Below are 26,557 nucleotides of genomic sequence, written 5' to 3' on the forward strand. Positions count from 1 at the left end.
TACGGTTTGGATCACTTGAACCAGGTACTCGAGCATTATGCGCATAGCATTACTAGATGCCTTGAAGAGCGTTAGACGTTGTATACCGACGTTCAGAATAAGCTGCTCACTATCAGATTCCTAATATCAAATCGTCCTGATCCCAAGTCGATCATTGGATGTGTATCAAGTCCATCCGACAGGCTCAGGTGACTTCAAGAACAAACGCTCTCAATTATTGCTAAACCCGCGCGGCTCATTAGTATTATGTCATGATCAACACCATAGATGATGAATACCTCTTCAATCCGAGTCCTCACAATCGAGAAATATGAGTAGCTTTCCTATTCGGACCTCGGTGTTGTGAATATAACAATGACTAGCACCATGTTCCGGTCGTATGGTGTGCAGAACGTGTGGATTACGTGTCTGGTGGGATAGGTATCGGCGACCTACTTGCTGAGACGGACACCGTGAGTCGCGTGCCTGTATAGGGCTGCAAAACTACGTCGGGTGACTCGGGTCGCGTCCAAAGGTGACTGTCTCCTCGTCGATGGGGAATGCCGCTACCTGCTCATCAGTCATCCGTTTCACCAGCTGCAGTGCACCAAACAGCCCTACTTCACTGCCGTCTATGGTGGATCGTGAGATTCGTGACAAACAAGACTTGGGCAGAGTTTGTTCGGTTCGCATCATACTATGTGTATAGGTCACGTGATCGCGTCGTTAACTTCATAGTGGCTGCGAATTTCGAAACAACTTGTAGATATACCTAGCTCCATAGTTGACCACAAGAATGCCAAAATATCATTAAAAAGTATGTGGCGTGTCATAAGTACCATGATCGAGAATCATAAGTGCGGCGCTAAACTAGTCCACCACACCGCCTTGTATGCGTCAGGAGGAAGATTGCGTAAAGTAGTGAACATACTAAGTACCAAGAGGACGGTGACGAGCTGCGATGTACCATATGATTGACATGCACCCACAAGCTGAATGAAGTTGAGCTGCAGCAGTGGCAAGGGATTGTGGTACTTTTCTTTCAAACTTGAGACTGATATCTTGGCATAGTTGGACTACTGTATGCTTTACGACACCCCATGTACGAACAGAGACTAGGTTCCAACAGGAAGTCGTAGACACAAAGTAAACCATGAAACGCTGCCTCTCCTTCGCACGGCTCAAAGCTTCGCTCTCGGTAGTTGGATTGCGTCCATGATAGCATCTGGACGCTCCATTTGAATGATGTGGCCGACGCCCGGAAGAACTCTGACATTCAGTCTCTCAATGTCACGAGGGACGTGCTCTGGAAGACAAATAGCACCAGCCTCCGGATCTCCTGCCAGCACAGTGACCTTCACATGAGGGGGGATGTTTTCGAGCAGCCCACTGAAAGACCACGGCCTGTTATGCTGTTCACAACAACGGCAGAAGTGTCAGCAACATTCGCCATGTCCATAATTGCAATATTACCGAGAAGATTCCGTCGATAGTGGTGCGGTCGCACTTTGAAACGCTTAGTGCGGCTAACACGCAGTCACGTCGTGACCAACCAAACTCATCAGCCACCTCCTGCATGTTTTTGACATTCGCAATTGTTTCCAGAACCTGACTTCTCTCCATTTCGGCTGTCGTCTCCCACTCGAGGGGGGGATCGAGGAGTATGACAGTGACTTGTTTCGTTTTGGGCAAGAATGGCAAGAGCGAAAGGGCCACCGTGCCTCCAAGAGAAGAACCTACAACCACGTCGTAGGACGTGTCGTTGATGAAGTATGGTCGGAGGTCCTCTGCAAGGGTGGACATGCGGAAGTCTGTGCCCCGTCTCCATGCATGCCCAAGGAGATTCGGAGCCACGACAAAGAATCCTGTGAAAGCCTGTTAAGAACAGAGCATGATCGCGATAGTATCACAAAACCTGACCTTCTGCTACTAATAGCTGAGCGATGCCCTCCCATGTACTCGAGTCCGTAGCCAACGCATGAATGAGCAGAGCTTTCCTGGGGGCAGTGGGAGAACCCCACTGAGACGCCGAATTTGACGCATACATGCTAATATGGCCTGGATGATCAGAACTCCGCTAGCGGAGCCAGTATGAGTAAGGAAGTTCGGAATTCAAGTCTGACTTCCAAGATCGAGGGAGGAGTTAGAAAGCGAAGTAGCATGTAGTAGAAAGTGTGCGTTTAAAGGGCGTACAGCACATACTGACCGGAATGGCCATATGACACTGAGGCAAGGGCTTATCCCATTGTTAAGGGATGCCACGAATGACCCCTTCACAAAAGGAAAGCGCCCCGCAGCTGACGGCAAACCAGTTGCAGCGATATGACGTGTCAGACTGCTTAAATCGAGAACCACTGGGGTCAACTATGAAGGAGAATTTGATCTCACTACTCTCGAAATAGGATCAGAAGTCCGCTTCACATGGAGTATGCCAGAGGGACAGCCCGGACCAGCCCGGCTTCTATGTCAGCGCTACAAACCATTTTACATCTCCTCCCTACCTTCTCACAGCATGCCGCGAAAACGGATAGCTACGCCATCTACTGTTGGGTCAAGAAAGTGGATGAATAGCCACAGTTCGGTGAGACTTTGAAATGACTGTGATAACAGCGAACACTTCTCGTGAAATACAAGCGATGACCCTCACCTGCAGTCATGGATGTTGCGGATCCTTCCACTACAATAGCATGTCCTATCGCTGCCTGCACACTAAGTTTGCACATTCACCGTGACATCAAATTGCGTTATTTGAAGTCGTCAGCACTGATAAACATATCGTGCCGTCTTCTATTCACATGGGAGGTATAAGAACTGATAATCTCAGCGAACAACTCACCATCGTCTCATTCTTATTCACTCGTGTCCTCCGGAGTCTGGTCTTTACTTCATCCACAGCCGTCGATGGTGAGGCCTGCTTCGCCAAAGACGAGGATTGAAAGCCTGCCAACGCAGATAGTTTATTTCTCAAGGTGTCAGTTTATGCAGGTGTTATAGGCAAATAAGCCACGCACCTGTCTTTCCAGAAACGCAATTTCCACATGCAGAGCACTGATCTCGGGGTAATACTATAATAGAGATGAACACTGCACGCCGGGTCGCGCCCAAACTTGACGGTAACTGTCTCCTCGTCGATTTGGAATGCTGCTACCTGTTCATCAGTCATTCCGCTTCATTAGTAGCCGCAGCGTACCAAACAGCCTTATTTCGCTGACTGATGAGCAAGACTTGTGCAGTTTGTTCGGTTGGCGTCACGCGACACGTGCAGGTCATGTGATCGCGTCGTTAACTTCATAGCGGTCGCGAAACAACTTGTGCCTAGCCCCATCGTCGACCACAAGAATGCCGAATCAGAATATCATTAAAAAATTATGTAGTATATCATAAGTACCATGATCGAGAATTATAAGTGCGGCACTAAACTAGTCCACGACACCGCCTTGTATGCGTCAGGAGGAAGATTGCGTAAAGTAGTGAACATAAGTACCAAGAGGATGGCACGTCCTGCGGCGTACAACACGGCATATACCGGGAAGCCGGAGAGCAATAAAGTGAGGAAACCAAACAAGGGTGTGAGAGTTATAGCAGCGGCACTCATGCGCCATAGGACCTGTTCCTCGTATGTGGGGAAGGTAAAAAACCAAGCCATACAATGAATGCCGCCAAATATTGTTACCATAAGGAATCCAACAAGTAGAAGAACCAAAAGGTTTGAAGCCTCGATTTCGATACTTCCATCAAATGTTGGAACTCGGAGCTTTCGAGATAGGGGAGTGAGAGCCTGAGGTGAGCCTATCAGTTCTTCAATTGAGCGGCAGACTGGAAATAGGATTCCCCGTTCAGCGACTTGGTCATTTTCAGGGACACTAAGGCAGACAGAATCAGCAGTGGTATAATTGTTGAGGCGCATACATACCCAATGTCGTGATCCTCAGGCTTTGACTCGGTCGATTTCCAGTACACCGGATGTGGACATTGCACACCGAGAGGCTTATTCCACCACACAGCATAAGTGAGGAAATTTAGAACCGCAAAAGCGAGTGTTCCCACTTCGAGCTGGGTGGTTTCGAGGTGATAGATGGCGCGGGTGATGAGCTGCACAACAAACCAGACCACTTGAAGGATGGTCAATCCTTTCGAAATTGCATTGCCTTTGCTCTTGTCGTGGATCTGCTTTACTGTTAGAGTAGGGGCGTCGATACACCCGGCACGTATTAGCTTGAGGAGCTCGTCAGGCTGTAGTGTGTGATAGGGCTTCCCGTCCACATAAAGCATGAAACCACCCATCAGCACAAAGAAGCTGTGTTCTTGAGTCCACGTATAATCTAACGATGTACGTGAGCCAAATATAAAGTATGTTTGAGAGAAACGGATCGTGCTTACCTTCAGATTGTTCTGAAACATAAACCTTACACAACTTTCTGAATTGCTTCGTAAGAGTACGAGTTCCCTCATGTTTTGAAGTGGGCACTAGGATACTAGTATGAACTTGCGAAGAAACACGAGCACAGATGATGATTCACCTTCGGGATGCGCTATGAGAAGCAGTGTGCTATGATTATTTTGAGAAGCAAGTGAGCCATGAGGAAATGATTGGTGGTTCTTTGATAGAATGTCGAGTTCATCTTCAGCGTGTTGCTCTGAGGGTGCTTCGATAGACCAATCTGAGGACTTGTGTAGTGAGTTGTGAGTGGCAGAGTTTCCGAAAGCAAGACTCACCATCAGACTGCTCCTGCTCGGGACGAACACTGGGATACCCGGATTTCTTGAACTGTCTTGTAACCTGACGAGCACTGAACCACTGGCGCATAGCCCATGTGACGATGAGTTCAGGAGCGATTAGTGCCACTATCATGATGCCAAGTCGTCGCCATAGAATAAGAAGGGGGCTGTCCTTAGGACTTGGAATATTAGGGTGAATGGCACTGTATATGCACGCAAATAGAGTGAAAACGGAGCTGGCGATGATGGTCCATATGGTTCTGGTCGTGAATGATGGGGCTTCAACACTGTCATTAGTAGTAGTAATAGTAGTAGTAGTAGTAGTCATAATAGGTGCAGCTTGGATTACCCCAACGAAGTAGAGAAAGAGGCAGAGAGGTACTGACTTGAAACACGACATTGGATGGCACTTTGGTGTGTATGCATCCTGATCTGTATTTGTATGTTACCTGCAGGGCGGGCGTTAACTCAAGGCAGTACAGTGTACGACATATGACAATATTTACGCGTAGGCTTGCCTGATGCCTTCGCAGTGATCGCGTATAAATAGCAATATACTTGACTTTGTCAGTCCGTAGATGGCGCTACTTATGACATGCGCCTAGGGAGGTAACCAAGTTCGTGCGACAGGCGTGAGTGAGAGTGAAAAACATACGTAACGCTGCGGTGAGATCGGATTGAATGCAAGATTCGATGATTAGCCAGCTGGCCATACTGTAAGTACAATCAGAGGGCAACACCGATACAGATTAGCAGGTGTACTACGGGGATGCTCATTGCCTCTATCTAAGTATAGTAACATTACGGACCGGGTCACCCCAGGCTGTGTCCTCGGACCCGCAGGGATGTTGCCGGTGGATCAATCGAATCTCGCACTGTCACTCACGCCTTCACCCGTCATGTCCTTTTCGATATGCTTTCAAGTAGTGTTGCTGGTAGACTGAACTCAGTTTGAACTCACTTCGAAAATGAGGCAGTTCGTTACAACCTGGTTTGTTACACTTCGATCAAACATTTTCGTAAATGAGGCGATGCAGCAACCCGATTTGTCTAATCGCACGCCAAGATGAAGTAGAAGCGCTATACGACTTGATCGCAAAGGAGGAAGACTATGCCATTTCTGGACCTGTGACACAAAGGGCTATGGAGGAGCTGATATCAGGATCTCGTTCGACAGACGATAGCATCTTAGCGTAGATTTAAGCTTGGCGCACATAGCCACTTCATATCTGCTGTGTATATCACACGGACACCTGATTGGCTGGTTTCATAGCCGACTTTCTTTTAGTTCAGTTCGTTTGACTTCGACAAACGAAGTGGGACCGAACTCACACTTCGTTTCAGTTCAGTTCACTTCGCGGCAGCACTACTTTCAAGTTGGCGCAGATGCATTCGTCGATGCGAGCAATCAGCGAAACAGTTGTGGGCTGGAAGAAACTTCAAGCTTCAAGTGTCGGAGGCTAGTCCTGAGAACGAACGGCCTTGGGCGCACGCTGCCTCTTTGCAAACGCTTCAATCCTTACGTTTCTCGAATCTCTACTTCATCAGAGCTCGCAGATATCCCACGTGTTTGCCATGACAGAGATTGTAGCTCTCACACCCTTATCCTTGCGAGTATTCATACAAAAAGTTCTCGATTGAATGTTTGCACCTCCACTACTCGCTCTATGATGACGTCTTCACGTACTCGAAATGGTACATCCCGAGAAACTTACACGGTTGCCGCTTCTCACGGGAACGACATCAAGGGAGGATGCTAGCAACGAATCGATCGTCCTCGACTCTCGCATGTTGGATCCGCTCCTATCGTTCAAGGGACTCGATCACTTGGACCTAGGGCATTCATGCACAACGCATATGGATGATACCTTTCTCAGCGAGTTGGCTCTGACTTGTCCAGGCCCTGAAGGCACTCTACTTGGGTGACCATAATGCCTGACTCATTGCTCCGTTGCTGACCTTTGATGGAGTCGCATCTCTCTTGAAGCAGTGCTACCAGTTGTCCTCTTTCGGAGTTTTTTTCGACGCCACTTTCGAAAGTGACACCATATATGCGGCTTGAAATTAATGACTTTCTTGTCATAGTTTGCAGAACTCGCAGGTTGAGCGGCCCTTGATGGTTCTATCGTTACTGGTGCCGGAAAGGGTTGTCTTGACTGCTGCGAGGACGAGAAGCGAACGGCACCCTGGCAGACTATGCAAGATATTTCGTTTATGATGGTCAGTATTGCAGTAGAGAGTTTGTGCAAGGGAATTTCAATTCCACTTTCAGTTTTAACGATGGCGGCCAAAATGCGCCAGTATACTGTTTCTAGTACTGTAACATGGTACTAAGAGCAGACGACACTCCATCCTTTCCACTCTGTTCTACCCTCCTGGATATCAAGAATCTTTTTCCGGAGTGCCGTGCCAACTGGGCCCATCTCAGCCCCAGTCGGAATTACGATGTCCTTACCCTCGTACCCAATTCTATTGCAAGGTCCAACAATGACCGCTGTGCCTATGACTAACGCCTCCAGCAATTTGCCCTCGGACGACCATTTCGCGAGGTCACTCATGGTATACACTACTTCTTGTGGGTGTAAGCGCAATGAGCTTTCTTTCTGGAATTCCGGATCGCTTGCGAGGGCAAGGCATGATGCTCTAGTGACTCCAGGTAGAATAGTGCCGTCCAGAGGTGCGGTGATGAGATCGACGCCTTCAACGGATGAGTTCATTTATATATCTAATTTTGTCCAATTGAAACTCACCGTCCCCATCATCCCTCTTGACTACAACGAAGAAGTTCATCGCTCCAGCCTCTGTGATTCTTCTGTCATCACCAAACAGCCAAAGGATTTGTTCGTAGCCTTTCTCTGCAGCAGCGCGTTGGGGTAGGAAGCCAGGTGAGTAGTTGCCAGCGACTTTGTGCCCTCCAGTTCCACCCGGCCACGCGCGCACATTTTCACTGACCGCAAGGAGAGAAACAGGTTTCAACACTTCATAGTATGGCCCAGTTGGCGATGCAAGAATGTAAAGCATGGCATGGTCGGACGCTATCACTCCCAAACCTACGTTGCAATCAGGTGAATACTCGTATACCGTTGACTCATTCCACGAACCTGGGCGGGTTGCGATGACAGTAGGACGCATATACAAACTATATCCAGATTCTTTGGGTATCCAGCGCCTTTCAAGATTCACCAGACACTTTACCAGTTCCAGAACCACATCTCCGTCGATAGGCTGCATGGGTTAACGAAGTCAGAGTCACTACCTGCAAGATCGTCATTGTACTCACGGGAAGAGCGAGACGTGCACAAGACTTCTCCATTCGGCGCATGTTCATATCTGGGCGGAACAAGCGTGCCTTCCCGTCAGGCCCAAGATAAGCCTTCATACCCTCGAAGACATTTCCGCCATACTGGAAGCACGAGCATGCAGGATCAAGTGTAATGGGTCCATGGGGCTTGACCTCTGGCGCGGACCACCCTATTTCAGGGTCATAAGTTGCAACGATCATGTGGTCCGAGAATGACTGGTATCATTATCGTTAGACTGACATGGATATGGTTGTCAGAGGTGTTGCTCACCTGGCCGAAACGTAATGTCTCGATGGGTTGCAAAGGCTTCAATGTCGTTGCAAGCGTGATGTTGAGCTTGGATGCCTGCCGCAAACAGCGTTGGCGTTATACATGACTACGTTCAGCAGGCGGCACACTCACATCGAGTGCAGCAAGGCTTCTCGGGTTGGCAGAGTCACCCGTTTGGCCTGCTGCTAGAGAAGTGATGCTATCTTTATCACCCATGGCTATTGTGATCAAAGAGAAAATACGCGTTATCAGTTCAATCCATGTTTTTATAAGTTGCGCTATGACTGGGAAAATATCTGACAAGGATGACTCGATCAAGGTCACCTAGGCCTTCGAAGAAGTTTGAAGTGTATGATCGGATCGGATCGCCATACTTCCAAATGGAATCGTCCATAGACCATGGGCGAGCCAACGCAAGACCCCTGATACTGCCCACTACAGCTGCCGGATTCCCAAAAAGGTCATATAACTGTACCTAGGGTTAGGGTTATGCGACCTTAACAAGCCACGCCCTGAACCGCGATTTCCTTCTGCAGAGCATTGATCTCCCGATAATAGAGACGGACGCTACACGATAGGTCGCGTCCAAAAGCAACTGTCTCTCTGTCGATTGGGACTGCTGCTACTTGCTCACCAGTCGTCCGTTTCATTAGCCTGAGCGTCCCAAACAGCCCTATTTTGCTGCGGTCCACGGTGATGAGCAAGTTCAAGCAAGACTTGGGCCGAGTTTGTTCGGTTCGTGTCATGTACCTAGAGGCTAGGTATCGTCGACCACAAGGGTGCCGCATCCGAATATCATTACAAAAGTATGAAGTGCATAATTGAAGTACCATCATCCATGATCAAGAATTATAAGTGCGGTACTAAACTGATCCACGACACTGCCTTGTACACGTCAGGAGGAAGATTGCGTAAAGTGGTGAACATAAGTACCAAGAGGATGGCACGAGCTGTGATGTACAACATGACAGATACCAAAAGCATCAGGCTACATACAAGTACTACGACCCTCTGGACTAAATTTCCTGTGAGATTCACAAGAAAACAAAGCAGGGGTGTGAAAGTTATAGCAACAGCACTCATGCGCCATAGCATCTGCTCCTGGTATGTGGGGAAGGCAAAAAACCAAGCCATACAATGGATGCAGCCAAATATGGTTGCCATAAGCAATGCAGCGAGCTGAAGAACCGTCTTTTCCCCATCTTCGAGTTTGATGCTGCCATCAAATGTTGGAACTCGGAGCTGTCGAGACGTATGAATGGGATGCGAGCCTATCTGTCCTGCAATTGGACGGAATACTGGAGCTAAGATCCCAAGCCAAGCGAGTTTGTCTCCTTCAACACTAAGGCAGACACAATCAGCAGCAGTATAATTGTTAAGGCGCATACATACTAAATGTGATCCTCTGGCCTCAACTCGGTCGACTTCCAGTACACTGGATGTGGACATCGGACATTGAGAGGCTTGTTCCACCACACAGCATAGGTGAGGAAATTGAGAACCGCAAAAGCGAGTGTCCCTGCTTCGAGCTGGGTGGTTTCGAGGTGATAGATGGCACGGGTAATGAGCTGCATAACAAACCAGGCCACCTGAAGCATGATCAGTCCTTTCGATATCGCATTGCCTTTGCTCTTGTCCTGGATCTGGTTCGCCGTTAGGGTGGGAGCGTCTATACACTTTTTGCGTATCAGTTTGAGAATGTCATCGGGCTGTAGTGTAAGGTACGGTTTCCCATCCACATAAAGCATGAAACCGCCCATCAGCACAAAGGAGCTGTGCGTCTGAGTCCAAGAATCATCTAAGGATGCACATCAGTCAGCATTTGGGTGAGGACGAATTGGACTTACCTTCAGAATGCTCTGAGAAATGAGCCTTAACCGACCTTTTGACCCAACTCGCGAGAGCACCAGGGAAATGCCAAAGAAACACAGGTACATGTGATACACCTTCATCAAGCGTTACAAGGAGGCGAAGGAAGCAAATTTCACGTTGCTTAGGCGCTTCAACAGACTGCTTTTCTAAGGACGTGTATAGTGAGTTGTAAGAGCAGAGTTTCCAAAAGCACAACTCACCTTCCGACTCCGGACCAATCCTGGGATACCCCAATTTCTTGAACTGTCTTGTAACACGGCGAGCACAGATCCGCTGACGCATAGCCCATGTGACGATCAGTTCAGGAGCGATTAGTGCCATTATCATGATGCCAAGTCGCCGCCGTATGATGCAATTGGGACTGTCCTTAGGACTCGGAATGTTAGGGTGAATGGCACTGTATATGCATGCAAATAGAGTGAGGACGGAGCTAGAGATGATGGACCATAGGGTTCTGGTCGTGAATGATGGGTCTTTAAAACTGTCGGTGGTAGTAGTACTTGTTAACGTTGTATTTATTGTTGGTGCAGCTTGGATGACTCCAACGAGGTAGAAGAAGATGCAAAAAAGTACTAGTAAGGGCATTATTGGATGTTACTTGGGTGTATCGTACACGTATCATCTAGCATGTTGTCCTGTCCACTATTTGTATCTCAGAAGGTACAACATTAATGAGGCCCTGGCTTGCCTGATGTTTGCAGCATGGCAAGCAGATCCGGGACTCGGAAGTATCTCTTCATCGGACTGAGCTCAAGTGAACCAAACTGCAGCCGGTCTGTGACGCGTGACGGCAGCTGGCTGGGGCCTCCAATAACATTGTACTAATTACGACACACGTCAAGCCCGGTGTGGTTGTCGATGGACATCTTACGATTCTCTATTCGAACTGCCTCTGGTTCGCAGCAGTCCTGGCTGACAGTGACAGCTCTTCTTATAACAACTCGGATATGTACGACTCCGGGGCCGAGTCCATTGGTAATGAACCACATATAGTGCTAGCACCCTCCCAAGCTTGCACTGCCGGCGCTTGCAGCATGCGAAAGAGATTTCAAAGGCTGGCAATGATTCACGTTAGTACATGCCTTCGACGTTCTAACTTGAAAACCAATGTTTCATTACTATTCCAATCGCAGGCTTCTATCTGCCACTATACTAATTCCACTTGGTGAGCTTTTAATCTGCTTAGAGCACAGCCAGACTTCATGCACCAGGATGAATATTGCAATAACGCCCTTCGAAGCTTAGTGGGATTGAATATCCTTGTTGCTTTCACTCGGACAATCACAAATTGCATCCCACTTGAAACGGTTGAGGTTACCCTGTGCATTAGAAGACTAATGTGAACGGTTCGTATCATAACTCACACATAATTCAGCCGCAGTGCAACTCACTTGTCAACTTCCTAGATCAGATCAAAATTCCAAAGCTGGGACCCCATATTCATAGGTCGACTAGATACCCGATTGTTTTGAGACTGCGGCGCATTTGCTGTACACCTGCGACAGGGTTTACAAGCGAAATCTCTCACACAACGAAGGTATGTGTGACCATCGCGAATAAGCTATGGGTTATCGTGCTGATTGTAGGCTTAGGCGAACGGTTGTCAGGGTCAAATCATACACCCGGACTGGGGTTCGACCTGGTTCGATGAATAACTGACATCCTTTGATACATCCAGGGTAATCTGCGTAACCGAACCGAACCGTGTTAATGCAATGTCTTTTATTCACTCATCGGCACCCTCAAGTCGATCACCACGGCATCGAAGGCTTACTGGCGCCTCAAGAACAGGATTGATAAGGCCCAACAAAACGTGTGCATGTACGTGTGAGCGTCTGTTCTAATAGCCTCCACGATAAGTACCTTGAGGCTTGTGCTGTCCGAAAACAGTTAACAGTGATGACCCAGGCCTAACGCGTGTCCAATGACATAATTTGCTTTACCCTCTCTTCGGCCAACTAACGTTAAACTGGGCCGTTGGTTCAGTGACGAGAATTTTCAGCCGATCACGACTAAGACTTCTTAGCAGTCCTGGAGAGAAAATTCACATCTTCGATTTCCAACGCCAGGATGCCCTTGGGCCTTGCCTGAATATCACCGATTGACATAACATATCTAGCTAACGCAAGAGAAATGCCCTCCCCAGTATTCTGGCGCTGCGGGGGATGTTTGTGGGCGGCGAGTTGGGAAACCGAGTCAAAAATTGAAGAACGATCTCCGCACCAATGGTCCACTTACGTGTCAGCTTGAGTACCTCATCAGGCTGCAGCTGTAGTGTGGAGTTCCTCGTCCATATGTAGCTAACTCATGAACGTAAAAAAGCTGTGTTGTAAATCTAGGGATGAATGTGAACGGCAGGGGGGATAGGTGGTTTGAAAGGACACGAATCAGAATTACGATTGCTCTGAGAAACAAGCCTTCGACTACTTTTTGGATCACCCCGAAAGAGTCCGAGTTCCCGCATATCCTGCACCACAGGGATATGACTATTGAAGAAAAAACAAAGTGCAGATGACTCACTTTGAGAATGCTGTGTGGGAGCTTCATGACTGAAATTCAAGAAGCAATATCAATCCATATATTTAATATTGTCTCGTCGCTGATCCATCTCACTAAGCATATTGCAAAGAGCGGACTCAGACACAGAGATAAGCGCACACTAGTGCGTTTCAAAGCTGTAAACATATGCACCTAAATTCATGGTATCATGTCTAATGGCAAGAGTCAGAACTAGGTATAGCGAGTAGCTAGATAAATATAACGAATGTGCAAACATACCTCAGGAATAACGACTGAAGGAAAAAAGATTAACGAACGTGTGACTATAGTAGGCGTTGCGTTCCGACGCGTACTGATATGTATATCTCAACAGTCCTCGCGAGTAAATACTAGAGCGATGCTAGAACATCTGACTTTCCACGCCTTATTAATGCCATAGAATAATTATTAAATGTCCCCTTCGCAATAACTTGTCACTCACAGTCGGTTTCTAGTACGCGCAAGTCTTTTCTGCTTCCCTCTAACTTTCCTCTCACTGCGAATCAGACAGGCCTGTCGAATGAGATCTTGCAATTCTTGTTCCGCCTGTTGCTTCAAAGAATCGTATCCGAGTTCTTCAGCTGGAGCAAATGTCGAAAATAGACGTCCGGCGCCATCATACATGATATGTTTCTCGACCCACTGATGGGCAGCTTGGCGATCGTCCAGTCCTTTGACTACGACGACGACCGGCACCACGTTCCCGCGGTATGCTGTACAAAACGCGTAGAACTTCTGACGAGCTGCAGAAAGCTCGTCAGCGCGAGCGTAGTATATGAGAAGATCCCCTTCAGGCCTTCTCTCGGCATTTGAAGATGAAGAGTCCAGTGCAGGAACACGGTGAACCTGATAATTGTCCCCGCCGATGCGCACAAAGTAAGGCTTCAAGGTACCACGGATGCAGTGTGCGATCTCGACTTCTTCGTTTCGAGATGGGTCGCAGATGATGAGAGCGGAGGGCAGAGACCTTTCGCTATTCCCACTATCGCTGATCATGTTTCGCACAGCAGCAAAAGACTGTTTGAACCAGCTGTCGTCAACCACCCAATCCGAGCAATTCTTGACGACAAGGTTGCGTAGAGTTTCAGAAGACTCTTCGATACGACGGGTGAAGACATCTGAGATGCCCGAGTGTTTTTGAAGCGTTGTGACGCATGCATGGTCTTCGAAATGCATGCCGCGACTCTTGAATTCCTTCTCATTGGCACCCCACCAGCTCTCCATGTCCGGCTCGTTCTCCAACCCTGTGACGACGACGACAATCGGGACCTTCTTTCGGCAGATAGCAGAGTAAAAAAGGTTGTAGTTCCGAATAAGAGCGCGACGGGCTCTCGTGCTACGCACGCAGTATACCAGAAGGCCGATCCCATCCGATCTAGGGCTCATGAGCTCATGCAGCAAGCTCTTCAAGTTTTCGTCCGCCTTTGCCGCCGGCACCGTGCCTGCAGTGCCCTCATTGAGACCCGCAGTGTCGAATAGGACAAACGTCTGGCCAGAAATTTCGACTCTATGGCGTTGATAGGCGAACGTGCATCCAGTTGCACTGCTAGATGTCTTCGCTAGCTGCGTTTGCGCGATCGCATTGATGACTGAACTTTTCCCTGAGCCACTGTCACCGAAGATGACAATATTTCTTTCTAGCGGCCGAATCTGCTACATTTATCAGTAAGCCTTGGGGTTATGTGATTCAAGAAGTAGGCCACGTACTTTGCTCATTGATGCCTGTGGCAGTAGGGGTGGGGGAGGAGATGGCAGTGGTGACGGCGAAGATTGTTGTCCTTGTTCGGGGGCCGTTATGCCGCGTTGACTCGAAGCAGACGAGCGCAAGTCGAGTGCCTCTAGGTGGATGTCAAGTGCTATTCTTTCGTAAAGGTCAGAAGGATCGCCGTGGTGATTGAAACGGTGCCCGAGAGTGTCCGATAAAACGCCGGGGAGAATACTAAGTTGATCATCATCAGCACGACATACTGCCAGTGCTTCACGTGACAGATGAACAGCCTCATAGAAATGGTCTTTATTGCCGTCTCGTTCAAACCGTGCATAGAGGTCTCCAGCAAGCTTGTTTAGTGAGTATGCACGTGGGTGCCGTGGCGGACAAAGTTCAAGCACAATTCGCCGAAGCGATATACTCTCGTCCGAAGGATCACTAGGAAGTGTGTTGCACTGCTCGATGACATATGGTATGCCGTTGGTATCGAATACTACTTGATGGAGATGGCTGCCCTCGACACAAAGCGGTAGAATGGAGCGGTAAAGATCTGCGGCCTCACGGAGATCGGAATGGTCCCTTTTATGGGCATGACGCTTGCAGAGAGCATGGCAAAGGTCGAGGATGGATAACGGATGTTCGATATGTCCTCGGGGACGGAGCGTGAGTGCGGATCGGAAAAGGTGAATTGCTCGGTCAATATCGCTTTCAATAGTCTTGGCGAAACCACATAAAATGGCATGAGCAAGGTTGGAAAGCGCTGCAGCGCGATGTGCATGACCATGGGGACATTGGTCAAGCACTGCCTGAAAACCCTCAATGGCGCTATGGAAGTGCTCGCGAAGGTTGCTCCTCCAAAAGAGGGTGTATGCATCGCGTGCTGCATCAGTTTCAAGACCGATTTTACACTTGAAATTTAATTATATTAGCATTGACCGTAAGTCGTTGAATTGATGAAATACCTGCATGGTACCGTCTGCATCGTAGTATGGTACTTTTTTACGCCGTGCCTTCAATTTAAGAGATATACGCTGATTATCAACAGCCAGGAATGATACTTCGAAACCGCTGTCAGGGAACAACGACATTGTGAGAAGTAAGAACTCACCGGACTGTCCGTCGTGCGCAAGCAATTGTTCTAAAGTCGTCTCAACTGTACCCACAAGCTCGCCTCGACCAAGCATTTGGCCACACTCAAATGAGGCGCGAATTTCGAGGCGGATTCTTTGGAGGAGCTGGAAAAGAAGGGTAGAAGCCACATGGGAAACATCAGTGGGCTTCCACGGATGGTGAGGGTCTCATTCCAAGAAACACTGCAGTCGGCCATTGCAGCCTTGATGGCAGTGTTCCACTGACCATAGGAGGTGGAGACAAGGACATAATGGCCCGCTGGTGTGCGATTAGATGGAACGGCAAGGTTTTGGCCAGTAATCACTGCATGCACGTGGGAATATGAGAAATGTGAGATAGAAGGATAATTATGAGAGGTATGATACCTTCCAGTACTAAAACATGTCCGCCCAGCATGTATAGAACTTATATAAGGCCGGCGTATTAAGCTGCTTGATAGGCTCAGTGATAGTGGAGGATTTGGAGGAAAGCGGCTGCAAGAGGATGCAGCTTTAGTATGAATCACGGCGACATGCCAGCTAGGATTCTCTGTGAGCATTTTCATGCGCATGTTCAAATGTGAAAGTTCCGACATGACCTGTATACTATTGCATTGCCTGTATGTTGGAGAGACGCTCAAGCGAAAGTGAATGTGTTCGAGGCAAGGAGGCGGTTCTGATTTAATTAATACCAATTATGTAACGTGTTCGAACTTCGAAGTGACCCACAATGTTCCGTTTCTCTCGATATCGATCATTGATTGAGTTACTTCAGGATCACAGCTCGAGCTTCAAGTGGACTTACCACCTCAGGCTCCACAAATCGCGTTAGTGAGCGCTTGGAGAATCGGAACTTATCCGAGATAGCAGCGCCACATCTCAGGGAGGAGCACCGTGCTGGTGACGATCGACCATGCCTGCATGTGGTTGGTTGGGCAGGAAACCTGCGATAATCCTGGAGGCCGGCCCCTATTTAGAATTCTTATGGACTCTGTCCTTCCTACAGTGACTGCCATTTGATTCCGGGAGAATGCGGAACCAGAAATCCAGCAGGGTTGTGAGCTTCTGGTAAATTTGCAGTGAACTTGATTCATTGTTTTTTTTAGCGTGTTCTCTCTTCGATGTCATCAAGATGAATGAAATTTGAACCTGTTCGAGAACGGTCCAGGTTGTAGGCAAGTCGTCCTGTTAAAAATTTCGAGGTTTCACTGTGTCCGAGATGCTGTGTTGTCTCGGAAGCACGCCAAAATGCAGCGTGGTGACTCAGTCGGTCTTTTAATTATATACTGGCACCAACGTTTTTTCGACGTGTACTCGCATTTGAAGGTTCATTAATACAACGGTTCGTCACGGTAGTAAGAGTGTTGCTCGTGCGAGGTACTCGGTTTGTAGTGCGTCCATCCAGATTCCAAACCTCGATGTTCCTGCTAATGTACTTCATGTTCACCTCTGCTCATTCCCGCCAATGCTGGTGTCTTATCACTGGACGACATCGCGACTTGCAGTGGTATCGCACGCTGTATAGCATTATCTCAAGTTGTATCCTCACCCTTTTCGCCTGCACATGGACTTCGATCCATCTGAACATTTCATGTCATTCGCCACGTGCCGGAATCATACTCGCCGCTTTGGTTGCTCCAAAGTTAGTGATCTTATGGGCCATGCGGCAAATCTTCCACGCGGGCAAGTTTGTAAATAAATTCAATGATGAATTATTCAAGGGTGAGTCGATTCGTGAACCGGGATTACCACTTAGCGTTACAGGGAGTTTCCGGTGGAGTAGGACCCATGGGTTCTTTGCCATGATGGGCGGGTTTATACTCTATTACAACGGTCAACCTCATCACACCCTGCCCGACGAACTTTTCGACTTCATACTTTCTGGGAGAGTCGATCAAAACCAAGCTGTAGAGATAACTGGGGATGAGATTAAAGACAAGAGTAAAAGGGACGTGGTCTCCAAGGCAGTCCTTGTCCTACAGATCACCTGGTTTCTTACTCAATATGTCACCCGCTACATCAAACACTTGGTAATTACGCAACTTGAAGTTGGCACGCTGGCGTTCGCCGTGCTGAATATCATCACCTGCTGTTTCTGGTGGAAGAAACCCCTTAATGTGCAGCGTCCTCATCGTGTGTATTTCAAGGACGAGGTACAGGAACCCTGTAACATCAAGTAGGTTGAACAACGTCAAATTCGCCGCTTCTCACTAACGAATTGAGTTAGAGAAAGAGGTGATTCCGACGAATGGGATACACCGATTTACCGCGTTTTCGGACCATTTTTTGGCATGCTGGGCGGCCTCGTCGACCATAAAGATGACCTGAAACTTTATTACGAGCCTCTTCGGGTTCCCACATTTTTGCCGATTACCAACGCCTTCAATTGTAAACGAGACACCAAGATAATAAGTCTTGTCGGACTTGTAGTGATGGTCATTTTCGGTGGACTGCAATTTTTCGCATGGTTTTCCCTCTTCCCTACACACCTAGAGCAAGGTGAGTACGCTCATCATCACTGGCTTACCTTTGTTTGTTGTCCCGTGCATGCTGCTCGTCTCTATCGGCGTCGCCGAAACGGCGGCGGTGTAGGATTGTTCTTGTTCTTCATTTTACCAGTGATATATTTCGTTGCACGTATAGTCTTACTGACACACATGGTTATTGATTTGCGATCGCTTCTTTCTGACGCCTACAAGCAGTATCTTGGATATATCTCTTTCCTTATTTGTAGCAATCTATACTTACTAGGATTGTTTGCAACACCTTAGCGATGCTCAATTTCAAAGACGACACTAAACTCCGTAGTTTCTTATCAACGCTCGAGTTTCATACGTGGCCTAGTGCCCGCTGTTAACCAATATTTGCTAGCTAACTAACTGCCCCTGTCCTCTCCAATCTGATGTCAAGTTCAGTTTCTTGCGCTGATCGTCACATACCAATCACACATGATGACAAAGCCATGCCGCCTCATGCATCTGTCACAGTCGCATTGGCAGACCGCCGTACTTGTTGAGTCAACCCTGATAAAGTGTGTTAAACTGTATAAGATCGTCGCTGTATACAAATGCTAAACGGATATCGAATCTCCAGGCAAATGCCAGTTTGTAAATGAAAGCCTCACTGCAAGTAATCTTGGCACCGAGACTTCTTAAAATGAGGCTTTCATTTGCAACAACAAATGGTATACCCATGGATAAATGGGTCTGCTGGGAGCCACTTGGCCAACCGTCATCTTCGATATCTGGTCCGCGGGAGATGTTTGCCGGGTAAACCCGATTAAGTACCATCTTCGAATGAACTAGTGAGTAACTAACGCCCGAACATATCGCTGCATGCATCATCTCAAGTGATTACTGTAGGGTTGTTCTAGCGCGCAAAGGTCTGACAACAAGAGCACAATTTATAGCCTACAATCACCTAGAACAATGTCGTTCTAAATTCAACCTCCCTTCCTGCATCCCCGGTACTCTTTTACATCCATGGCGCACGCGCCCAGCACAGCTCCACTAAACTTCATTGTCTTCGGTGAGATGGGCGTCGGGAAGAGCTCGTTGATAAATCTCGTTGCTGGGAAGACACTCGCCAAGTCCTCTGCCGGTTTTAAAATCCTGCACTCCTCGAATCAACCGAGGTATACAATCGCATTATCTGAACCCCAGCTTAATGTCAAATTATTTGATACAGTGAGTACGTGAATTGTTCCAACGTGCCGATATTTTAAGTCGAGACCCATACAGGTGGGGTTGAATAACACCACAATGAATGACAAGAGTTATCTAGATGCGCTAGTGAAGGCGCATAAACTCATCGCCTCCCTCCAGAACCAAGGAGGTGTACACGGCTTGCTGTTCTGCATCAAGGGCGGCAACAGAATATTGGAATCTACGCAGCAGAACTACAGGTTGTTCCACGAGTTCCTGTGCCAGGAGAAGGTGCCCCTTGCTCTGGTCATCACCAACCTCGAGAACGTAGAGAACATGGATGACTGGTGGATGGAAAACCAGGATGTTATTAAAGAGTATGGAATAGCTCCCGTTACGCAGGTCTGCATCACTACCATCAAGGGCCTCAAAAACGTATACGAAGAAAAATACTCGGAATCCAGGAAGAAAGTATGTGATATGTTGACTACGCTTGGAAGGGGAGATGCGTGCTTGGTGGATATTAACTGGTTTGCGCGGATGTGCAAGAGGGCTGCGGCAGTTTTTCATTCCAGGCAAGGCGCTAGGGAAGAGTCGTGAAAAGATGTTACAGACGCTCACGAAGCGTTGCAAGCTGCCCAAGCAAGATGCAGTGCAGCTTCTTCAAAGGATTGAATCCGACGGCGAGGAGAACTAGTGACTTGACTAAGGCTCTTGTATTTTATTGAACATGATACTCATAGACTACCCAATACTTAGTAGTATATCCAATTATCTAGCATGCTGTCATACATATACCCCCGTCTCGCAATCGATCCACTCTGCTCACAAATGTTTGCACTGTGGTCAAAAATTCCGAACCATATGGTATACTGGCGGCCTGGCTTACTACGCCCACACCGGTCTCTCCTGAGAGCTGCCTCCTATGTTGGACCCTTGAAGCTGTGAAGCTGTGTGCAACGTCGATCGATAACCCTCTTCTGTTTGTTCGCAACACGTTTGGATGTGCAATTTGGTCAGCTTTAAATCCTGACGTGTCATACCTTTCGGCGTCCTGAAGAACAGCCCCGCATGATCGTGGCAGGGAGCACCAATTCATAATACTGCTGCTGCGATATTGCAAGCGCTGTCAGGGACTCCGATCTGTGCCATGGCGCTCGTAGTCTTCCTTAATCAGTGTCGTTAACGTCCCTTTTTTAATAATGTGGCAGCCAATGACTGCTTGTCTAGCCACCGTGACGAGGTCAGGGTTCCACCATGCTTGCACAAATAAGTTCAAAAGTACTGATTAGACCCTCGAGAACCTCACGATAAATGCTCATTTGAACAGCATGGTGCTGCAGGGCTACATAGCAGTAGCAAGTGCGCCCGTCTTTGAGAAATTACTTGGGAAGCGTCCGACTGCATTGAGTTGAATGAGAAGAAATGAACATGCACCGTGCGCGACTATAAACAGCTCTGATAAACCAGCAGCAGATTGCTAACCGTCCGCGCTTGTGGCAGGAATATAAGGGCGAGAGAAACGGAGTGCCACACATTCTGCTGGCAGTAGCCGGAGGGCAGTGATAGGAGGGCAGGTGAGAAACATGCCGCGGCAAGGCGTTCTGTCTGCTATGTCAGTCACGTGTATGTTCAGCCACCGACTCAACGATACGATAGTTGGAACTTGGCCTCTACTAGTTCACTGCTCTATTGGCGCTATCTTCGGAGTCGCCGACGACATCGATAGTGCAGTGGAGAAGCGTAGATTTGTTCTGCGCTCTTTGTCGTTTCGTGTCATTCGTGTTTGAGACGATCAACTGCCTCCACTGGCAGGACCCAGGTGGCTTTTCATGAAATCACTGCGTGACGCGATGCTAATCTAGTACTATCGGATTTAGATGTTGGAAATGAAAGCCTCATGAATACTGCGTGTATATGGATGCAATAATTCTGTTGGACGATGCCGCCCTTGGTCATGGGGGACCTTCTTCAGCGGGTAAATCCGATGGTTCTCTTCTAACGCGCAGCCTTCATGCATGAACTGATCTAGGGCGTCAAATAGTAGCATACCTGACAGGGTGACAGAGGTGTGTCATCCTAACAATGAGCATTCAACATTTTGTATATACCCTGGAGCTCTCGCTCCACGCCTCCCGTCTTTGCTCCCACCTGGATACTGTTTCGCGCCACTGTGCGCGCACCCAGCAGTGCCAGTCACTCCCCTCCAGCTTCCGCAATGTCCTCTCAAACGGGACCACCAAACTTCATTATCTTTGGCGAGATGGGCGTCGGCAAGAGCTCGTTGGTAAATCTCATTGCTGGGACCAACTTGCCGAGTCCTCGTCCGGCGCTCAATCATGCACACTCGAATCAACCGAGTATCCGGTCACTTTTCGGATTCCCAGCTTAATGTAAATCTATTTGATACAGTAAGTGGACGCAATGATTCCCAGCGTGTGGGTATTCTAATCCAAAAACAATCTAGGTGGGCTTGGACAGCCCCACTATGAATAACGCGGGGTATTTGGATGCCCTGGTGAAGGCACATGAGCTCATCGTCTCGCTCAAGAACCGAGGAGGTGTACATGGCCTACTTTTCTGCATGAAGGCTGGCAGAGTGTCGAACACTATGCAGCAGAACTACAGATTATTCTACGAGTTCCTATGTCAGGAACAAGTGCCCCTCGCTCTGGTCATCACCAATCTTGAGAATGAGGAGAATATGGACGACTGGTGGACGAAGAACAGGGCACATATCGAAAATTCGGGCATTGTCCCCGTCACGCATGTCTGCATCACAACCATTAAGGGCTTCCAAAACGCATACCAAGCCAGATACCTCGAATCCCGGAAGAAGGTGCTAAATATGCTTAAGGAACTTGGAGATCGTGATCCATGTTCGGTGGACGTGAGCAGTTGGTTTGCGCGGATGTGCAAGAAGCTGCGGGAGTTTTTGGTTCCGACGAAGGGGTTGGGGAGGAGTCGTCAAAAGATGTTACAGATGCTCACGAAGCGTTGCAAGCTGCGCAAGGAGGATGCGGTGCATCTTCTTCAAAGGATTGACGCGGATGATGTAGGGGCTTGATTAAATTTAACAAACGTCATGCTCATATATTAATATCCTGAAGGCCTGATAGGCTATCGAGTATTTAGTACTAGTACTTCATCCAAGCATACCAGCATTTCTTATTCATACAATACAATACTACCGTCTGGTGATTGATCCGAGTGTTATCGGATCACTCTGCTCGAATTCGACGCATATAATGGACGTTCACATCGATCCCTCTTGAGCTTGAATTTGCAGTAGTAACCTCGTTTGGTTCCCCTGAAATTGTTCTAGTCTCTCCTAGGCAGCCTGTGACCTTGGCGACGACAATGCATTATGCAGTCGTTGCTATATCAGGATTCCTAGGTTTGTTCCTTGATTCAGGAACAAACCTAGGAAAACGTTTACTCCTATATCATAGCCAATACTTGCGCTCATTGTCACTGCATTCTGTAATTGGCCGCGCCCGAGGCTCTTCCCACTCGGATAAGCATATAACTATATACCTTGCTGGCAGGAACTAGTACCGGCAGTCTCCAACATGACTGAGCAACTCCCCCCGTATACTACGCTTCCACAGCCAGAGCCCGAACCACCGCAGTATACTCTTCCAGAGACATTCAACATCGGACGATGCAACACGCAGCACCTCGTCCGCCCAGATCAGCTCAAGGCCCATCTTCAGCTTCTGGCAGCGTTCAGCCACCTTAAGCAGGGGTCGTTGCCAGCGAGAGCCTTATCGCAGGATTAGAGTCGGACAGTGAGAAACGTTGGGTATGGTTCGTCAATTTGGCCGTTGAACGGTGCGTGCCTCGCCTGCGTTGTGCGTGCGCTTGCACTGGTAACTCACTGCACTGGTGGAGCGCAGGTTCGAGAGGTGGTGTTTGACAATCAAGCAATCTGATACAGTAGAGCAACGACTGCCTCCCATTGATGTCACCATGGTGTGGCACTCCTATCTCCTGAATCCGAGGCAAGCATGTCTTTAATTCTTCATAAATAATGAATCTAACGTTTTTCGGTCACATCCGCAGCTGGTATGCGGAAGACACCGCGCGGATCTCCAAGCTCAAACCTCTCGCTCATTTCACTGATTACTTTCCTAACCTCCTCGTGCGCCACAACACTTTGAACGATGTCCCGAGCTCGCTGAACGTTATGCTAGGTCAACCATGATCTACTAACCACTGACGCACCACAACATGAACGTGTCTCTGCTTGGGAGCGCCGTACCAAATTACCGTATGATCCATTTGCATCTGCTGCGGATCTCACACACAATCTATCGAGTGCCCATACTGTTATCGCACGGTTCTTTCGCGTATGTCCCTTGTGCTTGCATGGCATGGGAATCCATTCTGAAACCAGCTGTAGCGTTCTTGCAGCCGAACGGGAAGGGATATGCCCAGAGCAACTTTAGTGTCGAGTGTGAATGTGCTCAACAATTACGAAGGAACTTCTCGGGCTATACAAGTTTGCGAAAAACATAGTTGAACCAACAGCGCCTGATACATATCTGGCGTGGGTGTCGCTTTGCTGACCATGTTGAACGACATCTAATATAATCTTATACACACAGTGCAACTCTACATACACCACGTAACATCTACGACACTGGGCGCGGAGACACGATCAAGAAGCGCGTCCTCAGCTCGTATATCATTTTCCAGAATAACGAGGCAAGTGATCCCGTGCGCCAGATCTTGATAAACGTCCAGTATGACGCTGCGCGCATGCGTACCGTACTGAACAAGCATTTGAAGCCAAGATTGTATGTCTTATTTTTGTTGCAATGAATACATTTTCTCAATTGAGGGACAGGTTGAATAAGATCATGGGTGCCTACACGGACGACAGGGTGTTTTCACTCGATTTGGTCGGTGCTGTAAGCAGACCCTCACGTTAATTGTATTCAAGGACTGATGTACGAATCTAGGTCCTCCGACAAGCATCGTTTGTGAAGAAGATGGTCAACCTTGGGTGGACCGAGCCAGGATATTTTGCTAGCGAGGTAGATACAGTGGCGCTGCAGCATTGCATAGCTCGGTATCACGCGTGCGTACTTGCTTCTTTTTCTACGGACTGCACAAAACATTGCTCTGCAGCTTTTTGAACATCATGGCAGAGTCTCCTGCCTCGTTCTTCGTGCCCACGCTCGACATCGATCTCGGGTGGCATACCCATCAACTCATGGCGAGTCAGTATCAAAATGACTGCCTCTCGCTCGTGGGACGATATGTTAATCAGTATGTGTTGTCATACAATGCGGAACACGCATAATGAATACGCATTTTTCAGTGATGACAAAGTGGAAGAAGGTCAACTTGCGACCTCCTTCGACATTACCTGTCGTGCTTGGAACGTAAGCTATTTCCCTTGGAATACGATATTCCCATTAAACTCCTCTAAATCATAGGACCGTTATCGCGTACCCTACTGCACTGCGGGTGTCCACTGCCAGGAGACACAATCGGCCAAAGCTCCGACGCCTCGTCTCCTCTCAACCACCAGCAACGTGCTTTTACTCCCTCCCAAATCTGACGCACGTGCTGCTACGCACCCAAGTGATCACAACGCCGTGTTTGCCCTGCACAATATGTCCGCAAGCCTGCGTCAACGGAAGAACCGTGCACGCAAGGCAGAGATCCGGAGACTGCGTGCAGAGCGGAACGGGAGGGCTGTGAAGAGGGATGGGGATGTTGATCATGGGATTGCATTTTTGTATCCTGTGCCGATGTTCTATTACTACGTGGTGATGCGTTGCTGCTGCTGGAGCGGTGGTGAATGGAGGTTTGGGGTGTGCAGCGGTGAGTGTCGTTGTGTTTGGATAATGAGGGATGCTGATATCAGGTTTACAGGGGGCAGGCGGCTGCTCGATTGGTGCTGGTGGTTGTGGGACGGGATGTGGTGGTGCTGTGGAGGCGGGGGTTGTGGAGGCGGGAATGTTTTGGAGGCGGAGGTGGGGGGGGTGGTTGTGGAGGCGGAGGCGGTTGTGGAGGTGGAGGCGGTTGTGGGGCGGGGGCGGAGGCGGCTGTGGCGGCGGGTAAACCAGACTGCCTGCAACATTTTCTTGAATCTTAAATGTCTCTATGTAAGCTTATCTGTAAGATATTCGTCCGGGATCAGATATTGTACTATATATTGATTGGTCTTCATAGCATCACGACAATACAACTTCGCGCTAGCCAACAGTACCGTTATCAATTCCCATGATCGAGAACATCCTCTGCATCTGCGAAACGAAGCGGCATGTGCTTGTGCGATATATATCACTAACATCCCGAAATTGAACATGGAAATGCACGTGTGAAGGAGGTCGATCAACAACGTTGTCGTAGCCTGGATCCTTTGTTTAGTAAGGCAGACGTTCCGGAGGAACTTCGTCACCTCAGTCTCGAGATCCTTGAGTTGACAGACTTGCCGTAATGTTTGCGAAGAACTCTCATTGAAAGCACCATAATGATTCAGCTATTGCTCAGACATAAAGACAAAACAGCATTGATGTATTCCTTCTTATAATTCTGTCGTGTCTTTCCTGCTAATGAATGAGAGACCCTCTGGGTTTTGTGAGCGATTCAGCGATTCCAAGGAATGTTTCAGCAAGTTGAACCTAAAAACATGTCAAGTGGGCTTGACGCTCGCCGCTGGATGAAATGCATACCGTATCTAAGGCTTCTGTGTATGAGGACGTGTAACTGCTGGGGGCCAAGTGGTCTCGTGGGGCATTGTTCTGGATTCAAGAGCGACCTGAAACATCCTTCTCAATGTCGCGGAATGTCTATTTGTGCCAAAAGACACGGAGTGGAAGGATAGTGCTTTTCTATATCGAAGTTAGGAAATCAATGAATCAAAAGAACAGCCACAAACCCGAGGCGGACTGCAGCGTGGCACAAATCTTGAACAGTTTTGGTTCTCGATAGGGCACTCGCCATCCGACAGAAAGATGATAACAGGAGTTCTATAGTATACACCTGTAAAACATTGTACAGATCAATCGATAATCTGGGACTCACCTCTCCGTGCTCCAGTGTTGCTCCACACTGACTGGGCACGTTGAATCGCAGCAGTGAATTTGTGCCTACCGAAGTGTTGTGACGTATCACAGCGTCTAGTAGTGGTCAGGCGAGCTGGAGAAGTCGTTCACCACGACGTCCACAACGGACCGATCAAATAGGATGATACTGTAAGATCTCGTCTGGCTGATTGTCGACCAGCAACTGCCGCAGCTCGGGCAGACCAAAAGCCGTACAGGGACGAGAGAACGCGCCAAACTGTTGTTAGAACGTTGGATAATTCTGTCTGAGGCAGGAGTATTCCTGAGAGGTGTCGGTCTGTCAATCTCATAGCTAGATCTGCCAATAGTCAGCATGCGCTGTGATATTCAA

At 48.4% G+C, this 26,557-nt stretch overlaps 9 protein-coding genes across 9 annotated transcripts; 4 read left to right on the forward strand and 5 right to left on the reverse strand.

Moving 5' to 3' along the window:
• Positions 1 to 1,058: 1,058 nt before the first annotated feature.
• Positions 1,059 to 2,300, reverse strand: DFJ58DRAFT_172150 (Alpha/Beta hydrolase protein). Its single transcript, XM_041379022.1, has 3 exons — positions 1,900 to 2,300; positions 1,453 to 1,844; positions 1,059 to 1,391 (listed from the first exon to the last, which is right to left on the reverse strand). The coding sequence occupies exons 1-3, from the start codon at positions 2,024 to 2,026 to the stop codon at positions 1,161 to 1,163; spliced, it is 750 nt and encodes a 249-aa protein (XP_041237015.1). The 5' UTR covers positions 2,027 to 2,300; the 3' UTR covers positions 1,059 to 1,160.
• A 1,079-nt stretch (positions 2,301 to 3,379) lies between these two features.
• On the reverse strand, positions 3,380 to 5,436 carry DFJ58DRAFT_710140 (uncharacterized protein; the record flags this gene model as incomplete). The annotated part of the gene is made up of 5 exons (XM_041383810.1): positions 5,354 to 5,436; positions 5,205 to 5,299; positions 4,765 to 5,147; positions 3,920 to 4,301; positions 3,380 to 3,842 (listed from the first exon to the last, which is right to left on the reverse strand). Exons 3-5 carry the CDS (start codon positions 5,096 to 5,098, stop codon positions 3,380 to 3,382), a joined length of 1,179 nt encoding a protein of 392 aa, XP_041237016.1. The 5' UTR covers positions 5,099 to 5,147; positions 5,205 to 5,299; positions 5,354 to 5,436.
• A 1,499-nt stretch (positions 5,437 to 6,935) lies between these two features.
• DFJ58DRAFT_818565 (aminotransferase) lies at positions 6,936 to 8,628 on the reverse strand. The gene is made up of 6 exons (XM_041391867.1): positions 8,403 to 8,628; positions 8,271 to 8,345; positions 7,979 to 8,215; positions 7,800 to 7,923; positions 7,449 to 7,748; positions 6,936 to 7,396 (listed from the first exon to the last, which is right to left on the reverse strand). The coding sequence occupies exons 1-6, from the start codon at positions 8,484 to 8,486 to the stop codon at positions 7,029 to 7,031; spliced, it is 1,188 nt and encodes a 395-aa protein (XP_041237017.1). The 5' UTR covers positions 8,487 to 8,628; the 3' UTR covers positions 6,936 to 7,028.
• A 478-nt stretch (positions 8,629 to 9,106) lies between these two features.
• Positions 9,107 to 10,851, reverse strand: DFJ58DRAFT_710148 (uncharacterized protein). The gene is made up of 4 exons (XM_041383811.1): positions 10,343 to 10,851; positions 10,118 to 10,288; positions 9,663 to 10,068; positions 9,107 to 9,612 (listed from the first exon to the last, which is right to left on the reverse strand). The coding sequence occupies exons 1-4, from the start codon at positions 10,725 to 10,727 to the stop codon at positions 9,120 to 9,122; spliced, it is 1,455 nt and encodes a 484-aa protein (XP_041237018.1). The 5' UTR covers positions 10,728 to 10,851; the 3' UTR covers positions 9,107 to 9,119.
• Positions 10,852 to 13,076: 2,225 nt separating this feature from the next.
• Positions 13,077 to 15,762, reverse strand: DFJ58DRAFT_172239 (uncharacterized protein). Its single transcript, XM_041379023.1, has 4 exons — positions 15,497 to 15,762; positions 15,351 to 15,445; positions 14,388 to 15,296; positions 13,077 to 14,330 (listed from the first exon to the last, which is right to left on the reverse strand). The coding sequence occupies exons 1-4, from the start codon at positions 15,570 to 15,572 to the stop codon at positions 13,119 to 13,121; spliced, it is 2,292 nt and encodes a 763-aa protein (XP_041237019.1). The 5' UTR covers positions 15,573 to 15,762; the 3' UTR covers positions 13,077 to 13,118.
• A 1,003-nt stretch (positions 15,763 to 16,765) lies between these two features.
• Positions 16,766 to 18,300, forward strand: DFJ58DRAFT_172290 (uncharacterized protein; the record flags this gene model as incomplete). Its single annotated transcript, XM_041379024.1, has 3 exons — positions 16,766 to 16,888; positions 17,003 to 17,673; positions 17,725 to 18,300. Coding segments are annotated over 3 exons (1,338 nt in total), but the record flags the coding sequence as incomplete, so codon positions are not given.
• A 524-nt stretch (positions 18,301 to 18,824) lies between these two features.
• DFJ58DRAFT_690957 (uncharacterized protein) lies at positions 18,825 to 19,817 on the forward strand (the record flags this gene model as incomplete). The annotated part of the gene is given in 3 exon segments (XM_041383382.1): positions 18,825 to 19,183; positions 19,238 to 19,702; positions 19,722 to 19,817. Coding segments are annotated over 3 exon segments (765 nt in total), but the record flags the coding sequence as incomplete, so codon positions are not given.
• Positions 19,818 to 21,380: 1,563 nt separating this feature from the next.
• Positions 21,381 to 22,374, forward strand: DFJ58DRAFT_818592 (uncharacterized protein). Its single transcript, XM_041391868.1, has 4 exons — positions 21,381 to 21,428; positions 21,461 to 21,508; positions 21,529 to 21,552; positions 21,609 to 22,374. The coding sequence occupies exons 1-4, from the start codon at positions 21,405 to 21,407 to the stop codon at positions 22,206 to 22,208; spliced, it is 696 nt and encodes a 231-aa protein (XP_041237022.1). The 5' UTR covers positions 21,381 to 21,404; the 3' UTR covers positions 22,209 to 22,374.
• Positions 22,375 to 22,554: 180 nt separating this feature from the next.
• Positions 22,555 to 25,510, forward strand: DFJ58DRAFT_865135 (uncharacterized protein; the record flags this gene model as incomplete). The annotated part of the gene is made up of 12 exons (XM_041394149.1): positions 22,555 to 22,889; positions 23,041 to 23,153; positions 23,221 to 23,327; positions 23,626 to 23,693; positions 23,752 to 23,943; positions 23,994 to 24,057; positions 24,109 to 24,227; positions 24,278 to 24,418; positions 24,471 to 24,534; positions 24,589 to 24,979; positions 25,126 to 25,215; positions 25,485 to 25,510. Exons 1-12 carry the CDS (start codon positions 22,714 to 22,716, stop codon positions 25,508 to 25,510), a joined length of 1,551 nt encoding a protein of 516 aa, XP_041237023.1. The 5' UTR covers positions 22,555 to 22,713.
• Positions 25,511 to 26,557: the final 1,047 nt, after the last annotated feature.

This window comes from Suillus subalutaceus, assembly GCF_016647625.1.
Source record: "Suillus subalutaceus strain FC151 chromosome Unknown DFJ58scaffold_196, whole genome shotgun sequence".
In the NCBI taxonomy this organism is placed as follows: Eukaryota; Fungi; Basidiomycota; class Agaricomycetes; order Boletales; family Suillaceae; genus Suillus; species Suillus subalutaceus.